We start from the raw sequence: 14,463 nt of genomic DNA, 5'->3' as shown, positions 1-14,463 counted from the left end.
TATTTTTTTCCCAAAAAGAAATTCTTTAAAAATAACGCTTTAAGTATAATTCTACACCCCAAAGAGGTCTTTATAGAATTCACAAGAAAAGGAAATCAAAACCCACAAATATAATGCGTCAGAGCATCGTGTACTTCTGAGGGGGTTCTAGTTCTAACTCTACAGCCTAAAGAATTTTTGTTGCAGGAAGGACCTGAGAGAATTTTTATGCGCATTGGCATTATTAGCTGATACGTTACTTACGGCCAGTATCCCTATCGTTGTCAACATACTACCCCTACTACACAAGCAAGTGTTCAGGTTATGAACCTTTCAAGAACAAACAGATTGCACAAAAAAATAAAAGAATGGCTCCAGTGGAAAATGGAAATCTCAAGATCCTTTGAGAGGCGAAGGAATCGATACCCAGGTATTTTCTTTGTTTAGACTTTGGAGGGATGATTTTGGGAGCTGGGGCACCACCGGGCAGGGGAGGGGAAGTGGGGGTGACTGCAGTCCGGATTTCACGGCACAAAGGGACGATTCTGATGGGGACTGGACCTTACAGCCCCGAGCCCTGACCCTGACCCTGCTCCTGCCCTGCCCTCTCAGCTGTCATTGATGCGGTTGCGTCTGATTTTTCCCTTCTCTCATTCAAAGTCTTTTACCATTCCTCTTACTGCAATGGACTGTAGGATAGATTCAGGGATAATTTCAAAAACCTCCCTTAATGCTCCTGACAATTACAAAGAGCTTCCCCAAAACTCTAAAAACTACACAAATCTTCCTTCTTTTAACGGTTTAGGAATTAACATAGGCCCAAAATGCTTGTACATGTCAAATTATAATACCCTTCTCTTAATACAAGAAAAAAAAAATTTGTGTTGCTCCAAAAGTTCTTCTTAAGTTGCCAAATATAGGTTTTGTGCCAAACAACTTTGTTTATGTGAATTAATGGTTATCAAATTGATATGGATGAAGTGTTTGATAATTTACATTAAATAGGAAAGACCATACTTAAAGTAAACAAGTTCAATAAATACTACGGTGGCTGCAGCAATTTGGCAGCGGTCCTAGCGAGACAAATACTACTGGTACCACAGATTTGACTCCAAAAAGCCCTGAAGAGGGGGAAGAAGGGCAACTCTAGAGTGGGGAAGGAAAGATGACAAAGACATGTCATCAAAATTGCAAAAGTGAGGGAGATCCTGCTCGAGGGCCTGATCTCAATTCTGATCCCACTTCTGAAAAGGCCAGTGGAATTGGGTGGGGGTCTGGAGCGGCAGGCAACTATACACTACGGTAGAAAGTAGGAACCGCTCCCAGCAGGAGCCTCGACTCTGGAGTCTGGAAAGCACTACGTAGTCCTTAATGTGTGTGTCGCCATATGATGCCGTTTGATTCAAATTACTAATGGCCTCAAAACGCCAGTATTCGACACAACCGGTAGGACCTTCCCTAGGTCTACTACCAACTGATCCGATCCTATACTATAGTGCATAGGGATCCGCGGCCAAGGGGATCAATATCGAAATCAATCAAAATACCAATCTCTCCCAACAATCTAATTGGACAACACTTACCTCCTCCCAACAACATACTTACTAAACCCGGCCCAGTAAATAACCGGCAGAGGGATTGGATTAATGGATCGCTAGTTCAACCAGTAGAACCTGTGAGTATTAATTTAATATTTATAAATATAAAATAGTAATTTTAATATACATAAAATGTATAATAAAGTGTTTTTAGATATGAATTATTATACTCAGGAAGATATATAATAAATATGTAGATATTAATAGAAGATTTAACTTCATTTTATTGTACTTTTATATAAATAAATAATATAGTCAAGTATAAAACAAAATCTATATCGCTTGTTTTAAAAAATATAGCATTATTTTTTCATTATTTTATTTTTGTTTAAAAATAAAGTAATTTCTAACTAATCAAATATTGTCAATTTAAAAGTTAAAAGGACTAATTGTATAATAAAAAATAAACAAGTTATTAAAAAAATTAAATTATTAAATAAAAATTAAGAAAGTGGTAAAGTTTTATATATATTTAAATAAAGATCCAATGTATAAAACTTATCAAAAGCATATGTACATTTTGTTTAAAAAACAAAGACCCACAATTATATATTAAAAAAAAGGTAAATCGAGTCAATTAAAAATTTGAGCGAGTTTCCGATTGAACCACTAGGTCAACCGAATTTGTCCGGATTTGATCAGATCAATTTCTTATTCAGTTGAACTAGAGACTCGACCCGATCTGATGTCCGGATCATTGGGGTAGCCGGTTCAATCGGCGGGTCTGGTTGAATTTAATAACTCTGTCCAACAATCCAATGCTACACTCCAATCGGACTACGCTTACCAACCCACCAGCAAAGTTGGCCACTTCAGTCCCTTTTGAAATTTTACTATAACCAAGCTCGTAGTAAAATAACCCAACCAAAAAAAAAAATGAAACAATGATGCACAGAAAAGCAATAAAAGAAAAGGAAAAAAAAAAAGGGGCTTAACTGCGTGATTCCAAAGAAGGCTTCACAGAGAGCACGACGACAGATATCTCTAGTATGGATTTTTTTTTTTTTCAACAATAACATTTGTATAACCTAATCTATCTTATTCTGCAAGAAAAGAAGGTTAAAGAGGTTGTGAAAGGGACTCACAGATATACATACTTGACTATATCAAAGAGATAGTTTGACACTTCTTTAGAATTTTTTTCACTGTAAGCGAGGTTCGAACCCTTGATTTACAGTCCAAAAAGAAACTTAGTCCTTTTTTTTTTAAAGCCACTGAACCAAAGCTCAATGATTCTCTAGTGCGGTGACCAAGCCAAGGGAAAAAAATTTTCTTGACCACGGATTCAAAACCAAATTGCGTCCTTTTACTATGCTACGTACTGGCATGAATAGTCCATCGGTGCTTAGTAGTCACGAATACTCGTAGAGGAGAGAAACATTTGTTTGGATAGAGTATTATTTGACATATTATTTGAAATAATTACTGTAACACTTTTTATGATATGATGTATGTGAGATAAAAAGGTGGTTGAAAATATAAAAAGGTGGGTTGGAAAATGTGTTTATAATGTAAGCGAAATATTGGGCTTGTTTGGCACCCTAGTTTTTTACCAAGTTTTTTAGCTACTAGTTTTTTAACAATTTTTGCTACAGGAACCCCAAAAAACTTCCCAAAGTTTTTTATCTACACACTTAAAATATCCAAAACACAACAAAAAAAAATTCCCCTCCCCTTTTCTTCTTCTTCCTCCCCCACCACCACCTCCGTCCCCGGCTCCGGCGCTGATTTCCGGTGCCGGTGCCGGTGCCGGTCTTCTTTTTTTTTCCCATTTTTTTCCCTCTCCCCCTCTTCCTCCCCTGCTATCCTCCCATATTGTCTTTTTTTTTCTTTCTCTGCATTTCCCCCATTTTCCCTCCCACCTCTCTGTGAAAAAAAGGAGAGAAAAGAAAGATGGTGAGAAGTGGGAAGGGGAACAGGTGAGGCGGGGGGTGGCGGGGCAGAGAGGGAAGGGGCAGAGGTGGTGGCAAGGGGAGGGGGAAGGCGGGGCAGAGGGGGAAGGGGGAGGCGGGGCAAAGGGGGAAGGGGCAGAGATGGTGGCGGGGGGAGGGAGGTGGCGCGGCAGAGGGGAAAAGCGAGCAGAGGTGGAAGGGGGAGGCGGGGGGTGGCGGGGCAGAGGGGTGGCTGCTGGGGGTGGCGGAGGTAACGGGAAAGAAGAAGAAGAAGAAAAGAAAAAGGAAGGAAAGAAAAAGAAAAAGAAAGAGAAAAAGAAAGAAAAGGGGGTGGCTGCTAGGGGTGGCGGAGGTAACGGGGAAGAAGAAGAAGAAAAGAAAAAGGAAGGAAAGAAAAAGAAAGAGAAAGAGAAAGAGAAAAGGAAAAAAAGTTTTTCACCTTACAAAAACTTCTACAAAATTTTTTCAAAAACTTCTACAGTGCACTACACTAAAATTTTAGATAAACTCCCAAAAAACTCAGGTTCCAAACAGGCCCATTATTTGGGAAATATAAAAAGGCTGGATGGATGTTGGACACCTGCATTACGATGAAGCAGAGTCCTTTAGTAGTAATAGTCCCATTCCCATACCATAGTGCGAGGAAAGCTGTTCGTGAGAATGGGCTGGATGCCGCTTCCAAAGGACCCTTGTCTTGGGCTTCCATTTTCAAGGCGACGGGCTACAAACACATAATAATAATATTAACCCATCCTAATTTTTATTTATTTATTTATTGGGTAAGTAACCCATCCTAATTCTCATTATTTGAAATTAAAACCTGGGAATATATTGGCTAAAGTAAAATATAAGAAATCAGATATACCATAACACTTTTTTTGTTCCTTTTAGTAACAGTGCTGATTATGCGCATTCAGGTTCTTAGCAGAATTATATGATCATTAGGGAAATTGTCTTTGATTTCAGATGATATTTTCTTTTCAATTCAACTTCACAAAGCGATATTGATATTGATGGTAAGTGGCTTTAAAAGAAATGATCTCATGCAACAGTGAAAGCAACAATGAAACCATGCACTACCCCGCAGACCAGATCAAATCTCTGATGACAATTGGGCCTAAAATCATTGACACAAATCCTAAATTTCTAAATTATTAATCATTTTATTATGGTTTTAGGTATATTTGTCCGACTTCATTTTTTCCCCCAAACGATTTGGATACAAATATTTTTTTAAATAATATTTCACTTGCATTATAAAACACATTTTTTCAATCATTTTTTTATGTTTTCAGCTATCTTTTTATCTTATATATATCACATCTAAAAAAAATATTACAGTAAATATTCTAAATCATATTACAAATAATACACTCTATCCAAACACGCCTCCTGGTTATTTGTTCAGAAAATCAAATGAATTTTCTTGGCCTTCTTGACGGCCCACTTTCTAATTCCTATGTAAATCCACCTTGCAAAATCCAAATTATGAATCTTCTTTTTTCAATTATCTAAATGATGCATAATTTAGAAAACCTGTCAAATGTTCCAAGGAGAGTGGTTCTAACTTGTATGTAAAATATAATACCATGCTCTATATAGTGTTTGACCAACCTGTCGACGTTATTTATTACAAAAAAAAAAAAAAAATAAAGAAGGAAAGAAAGCAAGCAAGAAAGAAAAGGAAATCCCTGTCAGATGTTCCACACTTTCAATAATTCCTTCAGAAACGATTTAAAAACCTGCAGTTCTAGAAGAAAAGCGGGGACAGACAGGGACGGAACAACTAGAAGCATCAGATTATCTAAAACATCCAAATTTTTTTTTATTAAGGTTTCCACATGTGTGCCCAGTGGAAGTATGGATGGTTTTGGCTGGGGTGGGGGACGCAATTATCTGACTCTTTCTCCATGTAATGGTAAAAATAAAATACTAGTCATCAATTATTTGACTCTTTCTCCGGGCGAGTTACGTAATGCAGGTTGTCTCCAAGTGAGGTCATAGTACCTTGTTTGAATTGCGAATTTTTAAGAAATTCTCTCGACAAATTTTTCAATCATCTATTTGCTTTATATATTACATTGTAATATTATATTTTATAAGAGAAATATATTTAAAAAAACTCACAATCCCAATGAAGTCTTTTGCACCTTGGTTTGGTTTGTGAGTTTTCGTAAAAAAAAATAAAAAATGCAGAATCAGACTAGACGGGGTGTACTACGCACCTGTATGAATTTAGAATAATTCTCATGTAGAGGCGCATTGATAGGAGGTAAGGTTCTTGGTTGTGTTTGGATTGCATTTTTTTAGATTTTTTGTAGAAAAATTACTGTAGCGATTTGACATGTGTGAAGTAAAAAGGTAATTGAAAAATGTGTTTACGAAAAAACGTAGCAATTTTTCTTTGAAAAATTACTGTCCAAACAAGACCATTAAATCTCCCGCCCCACAATTAATGTGATGACCAACTCTTCGAGAGAGAGTTGGTTCATTGTCTTGTAATGTTGATATATTTTCGAAGTGAGGACTTAAGACCTTGTTTGGATTGCAAATTTTTACAAAAAAAAAAAAAAAAGAAAGAAAAAAAATCTCTCAAGACATAAAATTTTCACCATCATAGTGCAAAATTTTCTCTCGAGTTTGTGCAAACGGACTTTAAAGTTGGGACTTGCTACTGTGAAGATAAATTAGCAGTAAAAAATAAAATAAAATTTTGAGCATTAATTGGATTCAATGACAAAGAGTAGAGGTAATCATTTTAGCTCCATCTAGCCATTGATAGACTAAGTAAACAACGATTTACTAATCAACCTGCTGATTTTCCATTCTAAAATGCACGCTGAATTAGACCATTTAAACCCGACAAAACGGCTAGAATCTAAAATGAGCAAACAAAAAATTCCAATCACAAACGAATATTAGTCGGAACTAATCGTAACACCCGTCAAGTTTGTGAAATGAATCACACAGCCCACCTACTAGTCCGCTGCCCTAGTCGTCAAGTTTTTTGACTGATTTTCAGTTGTCATCAATTGCTTGTTTAATAAGTATCTTGCAACGCAGTGAGAGGAAGAAGAAGCTAAAAGGCGAGTCAACCTTCATTCCCCACGAGGGTCTAAAAGTAGCCTTCTTCCTTCTTTCCGTCTTAGCCATTGGCAATTAAAATAAAAACCCCTCTCCAACTCTCTACTTTCTACTTCCAACTTTTCTCTCGTCAGAGACCCATCCCTTTTTAGTCCTCAATTAACGTGAGCTGCTTGCAAAATACTACATGTATACTATCAATCATTCTTCTTTCCACGGATTCTTCTCAACAGTAAGAGAGAAAAGGGGAGGTGTGGTTGGCGGCTAATACCTAACTCGAGGAAAGGGAGGAGAGGCATAATTCACATTAGATCTGGATTCACAGAAGTTCTGGGGTGGTTACAATCGTGCTAGTGCTGGTATTCAAGTTTGTTTATGTGTTTTAACTCAACTGCGGCAGCAGGTTGTGATATAATCTAATACTATTATGCATATACGAATGACATCCTGAAGTGGGCTCTTGCGCTTTGCTTGGTTTCTGGAGCGAAGAATTGCTGTCTCTTTTTTGAAGCTTTGCTTCCATGGGGATTTGCTTGAGCCAACAAGTCAAGGCTGAGTTTCCATTTTCCTCTGGTACAGGTAATTTGCCCTTCATCTTCGCTTCCGTTCTTCACGTATACAAATTGAAGGAAATATGAGGAAGGAGGTGTCTCTCTTTGCCATTATTGTATAATCCATCAATCTTAGCTAGCTAAATTGTTTAATCTGGTATTTTTCCACGGTCTTCATTCTTCTTTTATCTTGTGTGGATTAGGAAGTGAATCTTTCTAGGATTATTTCAATTAGAGGTTTATCTAGTTCAACTGACTTTAAAGTCTAAACTAGGTGATGCGAATTCTTAGCTGCAAAGTACTTTTTATTTTTGGGTTGTAACTGCTAGCTGGACTTCAGTACGAGTAGGGTCCTTTTTACCGTGCTTCTATGCAGTTCACGAAGTTTCATTTTGTATGACCTACACGTTGTCTTGGCCTGTGGGAAAAAAAAGTACCATATATATCCTAGCTGCTTGTTTTGTTTTCTCAGTTCTATTCGTATCGCTTAGCTGTTGGACTGTGTGTAGAAGTAAACTCACGAAATGTGAGTGAGGATGGGACTCAGACGAGCAATTTGAGCAGCAAGGCCTCTTCATTTTCCATGTGTCAGACCCCTCGAAGTGAGGGTGAGATCTTGGAGTCCTCCAACTTGAAGAGCTTCGCCTTTGGTGAACTCAAAGCAGCTACCAGAAACTTCAGGCCTGACAGTGTTTTGGGCGAAGGTGGCTTTGGCTCTGTTTTCAAGGGGTGGATTGATGAGCAATCCCAAGCAGCATCAAAGCCTGGGACTGGGATAGTTGTAGCTGTGAAGAGGCTAAACCAAGATGGTTGGCAGGGGCACAAGGAGTGGCTGGTGAGCAATCTAAAATTTTTGGCATATCCTCAATTCTTATTCATAAGTGATAGGAGGCAAGTTATTTGTAGCACAAGTACTTTATGACACAAAAATTTTTTTTTTTTTTGGCCTTGCTTGTTACGTAGGCTTCTTAGAAATACTTTGAATCTTTTAAGTCAACACAGCACTTAGGCACACTTAAAGTGATTCATATTGCACTAAAGTTTTGAAGAATTATCTCTTCACCTGTCAACTAGCTAATTTTTCTTTTTGAACTTTTGGATTTGCAGGCCGAGATTAATTATCTTGGGCAGCTGCGTCACCCTAACCTTGTGAAGTTGATCGGGTACTGCTTGGAGGATGACCACCGACTTTTGGTCTACGAGTTCATGCCCAAGGGTAGCATGGAAAATCATCTATTCAGAAGTAGGTTCTTATGTCCTCTTAGGACTAGACCTTTTAGTTGTGACAAGAGTTTCCTGGTTTATTCTATCTATTAATAATGGAAATGTTCTCTCACATGTTGATTTTCATTCAATCAGAAGGATCTTACTTCCAGCCGTTCTCTTGGAGCCTTCGTATGAAAATTGCTCTTGGCGCTGCCAGGGGACTTGCCTTTCTTCACAGTGCTGAAACAAAAGTTATTTATAGGGACTTCAAGACTTCTAATATCCTCCTTGACTCCGTATGTGATTCGAGAACCATTTTCCATAATATTTTAACAGATAATGAACTTTCTTGCTTCTATTACGCATGACATGACTAGTATCTGTCTTCTGATTTCTATTTCCCTTGCTGTTTTTTCTGGTTTAATTCTGCAGAACTACAATGCCAAACTTTCTGATTTTGGGTTGGCCAGGGATGGGCCAACTGGTGATAAGAGCCACGTCTCTACTAGGGTTATGGGGACCTATGGTTATGCTGCCCCTGAGTACCTATCAACAGGTAAATCAACTTAGCGTGTCATAATACCATTGTCATTGTATCTTTGTTTCATGTTCCCGACTTGAATACATGCTATAGAACATTTTTTGCTAAGCTTCTGTATTTAGCTTTCCTCCATTGTTCCGGTTGATTTGCGTTTCTGTTTTATGGCATTTCATGTTCTATATCACGTGTGTGAACTCTTCTTTTGTAAATTGCTGCAACCAAAATTCTTTTAAAGAAACAATTATTTTGAAAGATGATTAGTCATTACACTTTGATACTCTGTTCAGAAGAAGATGATGTAGTACTGTTGCAGAATACAATCTGATGGGTGATCAACTTGTGTCGGTCTGTATGTGTGTGTACACGCATGCACGCAAACACACACACACACATGCATATATATATACGGGGAAATCTGTGACAAATTGGTGATGTGATCATGATGCAAGGAATAAACATATAACATGACGGTAATATGATGAGCATGGATGTGACTGGCCATGAAGTATGATATTTCCGTAACCTTCTGTCCTTGCTGTTAAAGAGATGGACATTTTTATCACTCTTCTGGTTTACATTTATTTCTCATTAACTTTTATGGTAAACAATTGATTGATGGAACTCACTCTGGTTTTAGTAACATAATAATGTGCACCATTATTAACTTTTATCCTTGCTGAAAAGGTCATTTAACTGCAAAGAGCGATGTCTACAGCTTTGGAGTTGTTCTTCTGGAGATGTTGTCTGGGAAAAAAGCAATAGACAAGAATCGGCCAACTGGGGAACACAATCTAGTGGAATGGGCAAAACCTTACCTTACCAACAAACGCCGAATTTTCCGCATTCTGGATGCCCGTCTTGAAGGCCAGTATTCCATGGGTCGAGCACTAAGGGTGGCTAATCTTGCCATTCACTGCTTGTCCGTGGACCCCAAGGTGAGGCCAAGCATGGACGAGGTTGTAACAACTCTAGAGCAGCTCCAGGACTTGAAAGGCACATCAAACCATGACCAGAAGGACAGCCAGTTAAATCTGCATGGCAATTCAGGTGGTGGGCCTAGGCATTGCAGAAGAAGTGCTGAAGAAGCTCCTGGAATGACGGCTTACCCTAGACCTTCATCTTCACCACTTTATGCTTGAAGGAAGGAGGAAAGACAATTCCATTGCGAGAGCATTGATCAATTTTTTGCTATATTCCCAAGTGATGTACAGTTTTTGCTTTTTAGTAATACGGTGGTCATGGCGAGGCTTAAAAAGCTGCTGCTCTTCCTTCCTTGTAATGCAAGGGTTTTGCATGCTTTTGGTAGATGGATCTTTGCATCAGATGTTGCGAGGAAAGATTAGGAACTTGTTGCTCTTTGGTTTGTAATTTTGTAGTTTGTAGCGTTTGAACTCTTTGCATGTGTGCTATAAGCTCTCTGTTTATATGTGTAGTCCATGACCCTTTATTTATTAATTTTGTTTCATGGGCTTGGCAGCAGGTGCTTGAGTTTTTGGATTGCTGGCCCGGAGTAGTAGATAAGAAGACGTAGATTCAAATGCAGATATCCCAATTTAATCTCCATCGAGCCCAAATCTCGTTGTACTAATCAAGCCCCCTTGGTTATGGGTGCATGGCATTGCATAGAGAAGCCCAAGGGAGCCCAAACTGTCATGGCCCCTGGCCGTGGGTGAGTTGAAGTCCAACAACGAAAAGCAAAAGTAAAAAAACAATCTGACGAAATTTGGCAAAAGAATAATTTGCCGCGTAGAAAAATTGTCCACAATATATGGTCCTGGCCTACCTAATTGTTTTGTTTTGTTTGACGGTTTTGGAATTCACCTTACGACGGTTGAACTCAAAAGTTACATGTTTGTTTTAGCTACTTCTAATTAAACGAGTGAATAAAAAAAAAAAAAAAATTATGTAATAACCACAACCTAAAGAAGTTGATATACTAAGGCCTTGTTTGGATTGCTTGTTTCCGTCGGAAAATATTGTCGTTTTCCGTGATCACATTTCCCTATCACCTTTTTCCCTCACATATATCAAATCGCTACAATAATTTTTTCATGAAAAATGACAGAAAATGCAATCCAAACACAAGAATTCGTAAAAAGTAAGATGTGGTGTAATTAGAATTACACAAACAAACAACTGATCTGATTGATGTCTGATGAATGGTAGGAGTAATATTACACGCGGTTTCTATGTAGTATTTTAATTCTTGTGTTTTTTTTCCCACACCTTTTCCTGAAATTAAATATGGGAGTTTGCACCCTTAGAAAAAAGGAAAAAAGAAAAAGAAAAAGACGGGAGTTTGCTGTCTTCTTGGCAGTCAAAATACACAGCTGGATGAAGGAACGGGTTGGTTTTCGGGTAACCTGCGTCAAATGGTCCAGCTCCGCAACGTCCAATTGACGCGGTATCAAATGCTAGCTGCCTGCTTAAGGAAGCTTAGCTGCTATATTACATGTTGATCTTCATCTCCAAGTCATCGATTACTCAATAGTCATAAATCCCAACTACGGCTTTGTCATACAATTTCAACTTAATATGGATCCGAAACAAATCCCACTTGCTCCTAATTCTTTATTGTTTACGTAGACAGCTTTTCAGGAAAAATTTTCTTAGAACCTCTTTGGTCAGCCTACCTAATCCATTAGCATTAGGTCCGCCGGGCAGCTTTAAAAATGCAAGAACTTCCCAGAGAAGTCACTACTTACTGATCATCTTCCTAAACTCGGATGGCAAACGGCAGGCTGGAGGTCCTGTTGGTGGAAGCTCAAGGTATCAGAGACAGAGACAAATGCATTCCTGGTATATATATATCTCTTCTTTATTCTCTAAGGAATTTCTGTCCACAACCTCGTTTTTTTTTTCTTTTCTTTTTAACAAAAAAAAACATATTCTTCGTAGGTTGCTTAAATTGCCTAAATCCTTGTAATCTAGCAACAAAGCCTTACGTACACATCCTGTACGGAGAGCAGGAGCGTACCAGCTGCGTAGCCAAAGGTAATCCCCATATTAGTATGTTATCTAGCTCTCGAAAACTTTGAACTTAATTTGGTAATAAAAAAAAAATTGCAGGGAAAGGAAACAAACGAGAGTGGAATGAGAAATTCGCGTTTGAGGTGAAGTATCCGGATGGCGGAGAAGATCGAGTGTATAAGATCATATTTCGCGTCATGGACCAACACAAGTTCACCGACGATGTTTTTGTTGGCGAATCTACGTAACCCTCCTCCTCTCTACATATATATACACACACACACACACATATATATATATATATATATATAATATTTCACTTCTTTTTGCATCAATTTTTGTGACTGTAATATGCTGTTGACATAATTTTTTCTCTTTATGGTGTTTAAATTAATAACTTGGTGCATGTAGGGTGTACGTAAAAGATATACTATCAATCGGGGCAGAGAAGGGGAAGCTTGAAGTTCAACCTCGCCTCTATAGAGTTGTTCAATCGGACAAGTCCTACTCTGGAGAAATTTCTGTTGCATTTACCTTCACCAAGGTTAGACTTCATACTTTATAAGCTCAAGCTTGACATTTGGATTCTTAAATTTTAATAAATAATGTTTGGCCTAAAAGTATAAGGTATTTTTTTTGTAGCCACGACCATATATAGCAAAAGATTGAGAATAATTGTTGCATCCAGTTTTGCAACTACTTGAAAGAACCTATAATTAAAAGTTGCGTCTAAATTAAAAGCGTGGAGAGATGTTGCCTTTCTAAGTTCTATTTTGAGCATGACTTTGGGTTAATTCAATTGATGTACTACTATTTAATATTTATGCAGATCAAAGATGGAATAGAAGAAAATCCTGAAGGCCGGAAGGAATGCGCTAATCAAGAATGAATGGAATTATTAAGGACAATCGAGTCGAGAAAAAAAAGGAAATTCTCAAATTACCAGAACCAATGAAAATGTCAATCACTAAGGCTTTGTTTGTATCAGGGATTTGACGAAAGATTTGCAACTCTGCAAAATTCCTCTTGTTGTTTAAATTGTTTAGGAGAAATTTGAGTTTGTAATTCATTAATTATTTCTATATTTAAAATACACTTAAAGAATCTATGAATTAGGAACCCAAATACCTCCTAAATAATCCAAATAACTAGAAAAATGTGAAAGAATTTCAAATCTTATGCCAAGTATCTCTGAGCCAAATGCAGCTTAACTGAATTCAATTCAAAAATTATGGAAGTTGCTTGCGTGAGAGAAGGCTCGACCAGTATACCCTCTTCCATAATGAGAGTATAATGGAAGTCTAATAGCCATGACACGCATCATGATAAATTGGTTGTAGATTTCATTTTACAACTTTAAAAGCTTTAAATTTTATCAGATATTTATTGTAAATTATTAAAATAAATATACAATTTGATTCTAGACACTCTGTAAACGAGAGATAGGGTAATAAAAGAAGGCAACATAATGAAATGAACATGTGCTATGCCTTGTGTAACGGCTAACGTCCAATCGCGGATTGCACTCCGTTGCGAATGCCTTGTGTAACGGCTAACGTCGAATCACCAATCATGCCGTCTTAGCTCAGCCGGTAGAGCGCGTGGCTTTTAACCACGTGGTCGTGGGTTCGATATATATTAAACATGTTGAGGCCCATGGGTGAGGTGGGTTCTTTGCAGACAAGACCACCATCATGTCCTGGGCTCAAATTTGAATCGGCTACCTGCATTGTGAAGCCCAGGCCCAGTCCACGACCACAGGTCCAGTTCGTTCTGCTGATGTACATGTTCTTCTTGAAAATTGTTGAAAGCAAATGCATGATTCGTCTGGTTTGTGAGTTGAGGATACCAAAAAAAAAAAAAAGAGAAAGGTTAAGTTACGAGAGAGAAAAAAGGATAAGAATGGGTAATTTAAAATATTTTTGCAGTAGCTTTCCTTTGCTTTTTGCTCGATTTTGGCTGAAATTTTTTTTAAACTGTAGCAGGTTTCTTGTTCCTTTCAAATTAGTCGGATTCTCTTCCTTTTTATTTCTCACTAAAACTCTCAAACGTGGCAAATCTCATCTCCCAAACTAGGCATAAGAGTATTATAATTATACTCGAGAAAGGAAAAGGAAAACCATTAGTAATGTAAGCCTATGGTGGTTCAAAATAAAATATCCACTTAGATTGTCAAAAATAAAAGAAGTCTGTGAAGAACTTCCTCAAGAGCAAACTTCTCATGATCCTTCTTTTAATTACTAGTACAGCACTATGAAATTCTTTTGTCTAATCTATGTATTTGTCAATGATTTACTATATATTTCTTTAGGTTCAGGGATAAATAGGCAGTCGACTACAGTTAATATATTCTTTGCTGAATAAATCTTAAAGGCATGAGATTTAAATAGGAAAATGATTAATTCTCTATACACTTACAGTGTATACACTTTTATCATTAGATACATGATACATAATTCGAAATTGGAATTTGAAACTCAAATTTTATATACGTATTATATATCCAACAATTGTGATAGTGTATATATGGTCAATATATATAAGATTTATTTATAGAAAAATGTATTGAGAAAGTAGCAAAGCTAACACCAGGTGCCACTGCCCCCGCGTGAATGATCCAGAGACGGCACCTCCCCTGGTGA

The 14,463-nt window shown here is 37.6% G+C and overlaps 2 protein-coding genes across 3 annotated transcripts; both read left to right on the top strand.

Annotated features, from left to right (window-relative positions):
• The first annotated feature begins 6,434 nt into the window (after positions 1-6,434).
• LOC113696206 (probable serine/threonine-protein kinase PBL10) lies at positions 6,435-10,283 on the top strand. Of its 2 annotated transcripts, XM_027215594.2 has the most exons (7): positions 6,490-6,912; positions 7,007-7,132; positions 7,614-7,939; positions 8,212-8,347; positions 8,464-8,606; positions 8,743-8,866; positions 9,536-10,283. In XM_027215594.2, the coding sequence occupies exons 2-7, from the start codon at positions 7,075-7,077 to the stop codon at positions 9,988-9,990; spliced, it is 1,242 nt and encodes a 413-aa protein (XP_027071395.1). In that variant the 5' UTR covers positions 6,490-6,912; positions 7,007-7,074; the 3' UTR covers positions 9,991-10,283. The 2 variants fall into 2 exon arrangements, with proteins under 2 accessions (XP_027071396.1, XP_027071395.1); XM_027215595.2 differs by having other exon boundaries at positions 6,435-7,132; positions 7,577-7,939.
• A 1,127-nt stretch (positions 10,284-11,410) lies between these two features.
• Positions 11,411-12,841, top strand: LOC113694634 (16 kDa phloem protein 1-like). The gene is made up of 5 exons (XM_027213480.2): positions 11,411-11,650; positions 11,750-11,845; positions 11,921-12,065; positions 12,233-12,365; positions 12,651-12,841. Exons 1-5 carry the CDS (start codon positions 11,578-11,580, stop codon positions 12,708-12,710), a joined length of 507 nt encoding a protein of 168 aa, XP_027069281.1. The 5' UTR covers positions 11,411-11,577; the 3' UTR covers positions 12,711-12,841.
• Positions 12,842-14,463: the final 1,622 nt, after the last annotated feature.

The sequence above is a fragment of the Coffea arabica genome, chromosome 6e (assembly GCF_036785885.1).
Source record: "Coffea arabica cultivar ET-39 chromosome 6e, Coffea Arabica ET-39 HiFi, whole genome shotgun sequence".
NCBI classification, from domain to species: domain Eukaryota; kingdom Viridiplantae; phylum Streptophyta; class Magnoliopsida; order Gentianales; family Rubiaceae; genus Coffea; species Coffea arabica.
This window is presented reverse-complemented; position numbering and strand designations above follow the sequence as displayed.

Bases quoted from the DNA above. Each gene is read 5' to 3' on its own strand.
- LOC113696206 (XM_027215594.2), top strand. From the start codon at position 7,075: ATGGGGATTTGCTTGAGCCAACAAGTCAAGGCTGAGTTTCCATTTTCC. The intron at 7,133-7,613 runs GTAATTTGCCCT...GACTGTGTGTAG, and splicing joins TCCATTTTCCTCTGGTACAG to AAGTAAACTCACGAAATGTG. The intron at 8,867-9,535 runs GTAAATCAACTT...CTTGCTGAAAAG, and splicing joins CCCTGAGTACCTATCAACAG to GTCATTTAACTGCAAAGAGC.
- LOC113694634 (XM_027213480.2), top strand. From the start codon at position 11,578: ATGGCAAACGGCAGGCTGGAGGTCCTGTTGGTGGAAGCTCAAGGTATC. The intron at 11,846-11,920 runs GTAATCCCCATA...AAAAAATTGCAG, and splicing joins TACCAGCTGCGTAGCCAAAG to GGAAAGGAAACAAACGAGAG. The intron at 12,366-12,650 runs GTTAGACTTCAT...ATATTTATGCAG, and splicing joins TTGCATTTACCTTCACCAAG to ATCAAAGATGGAATAGAAGA.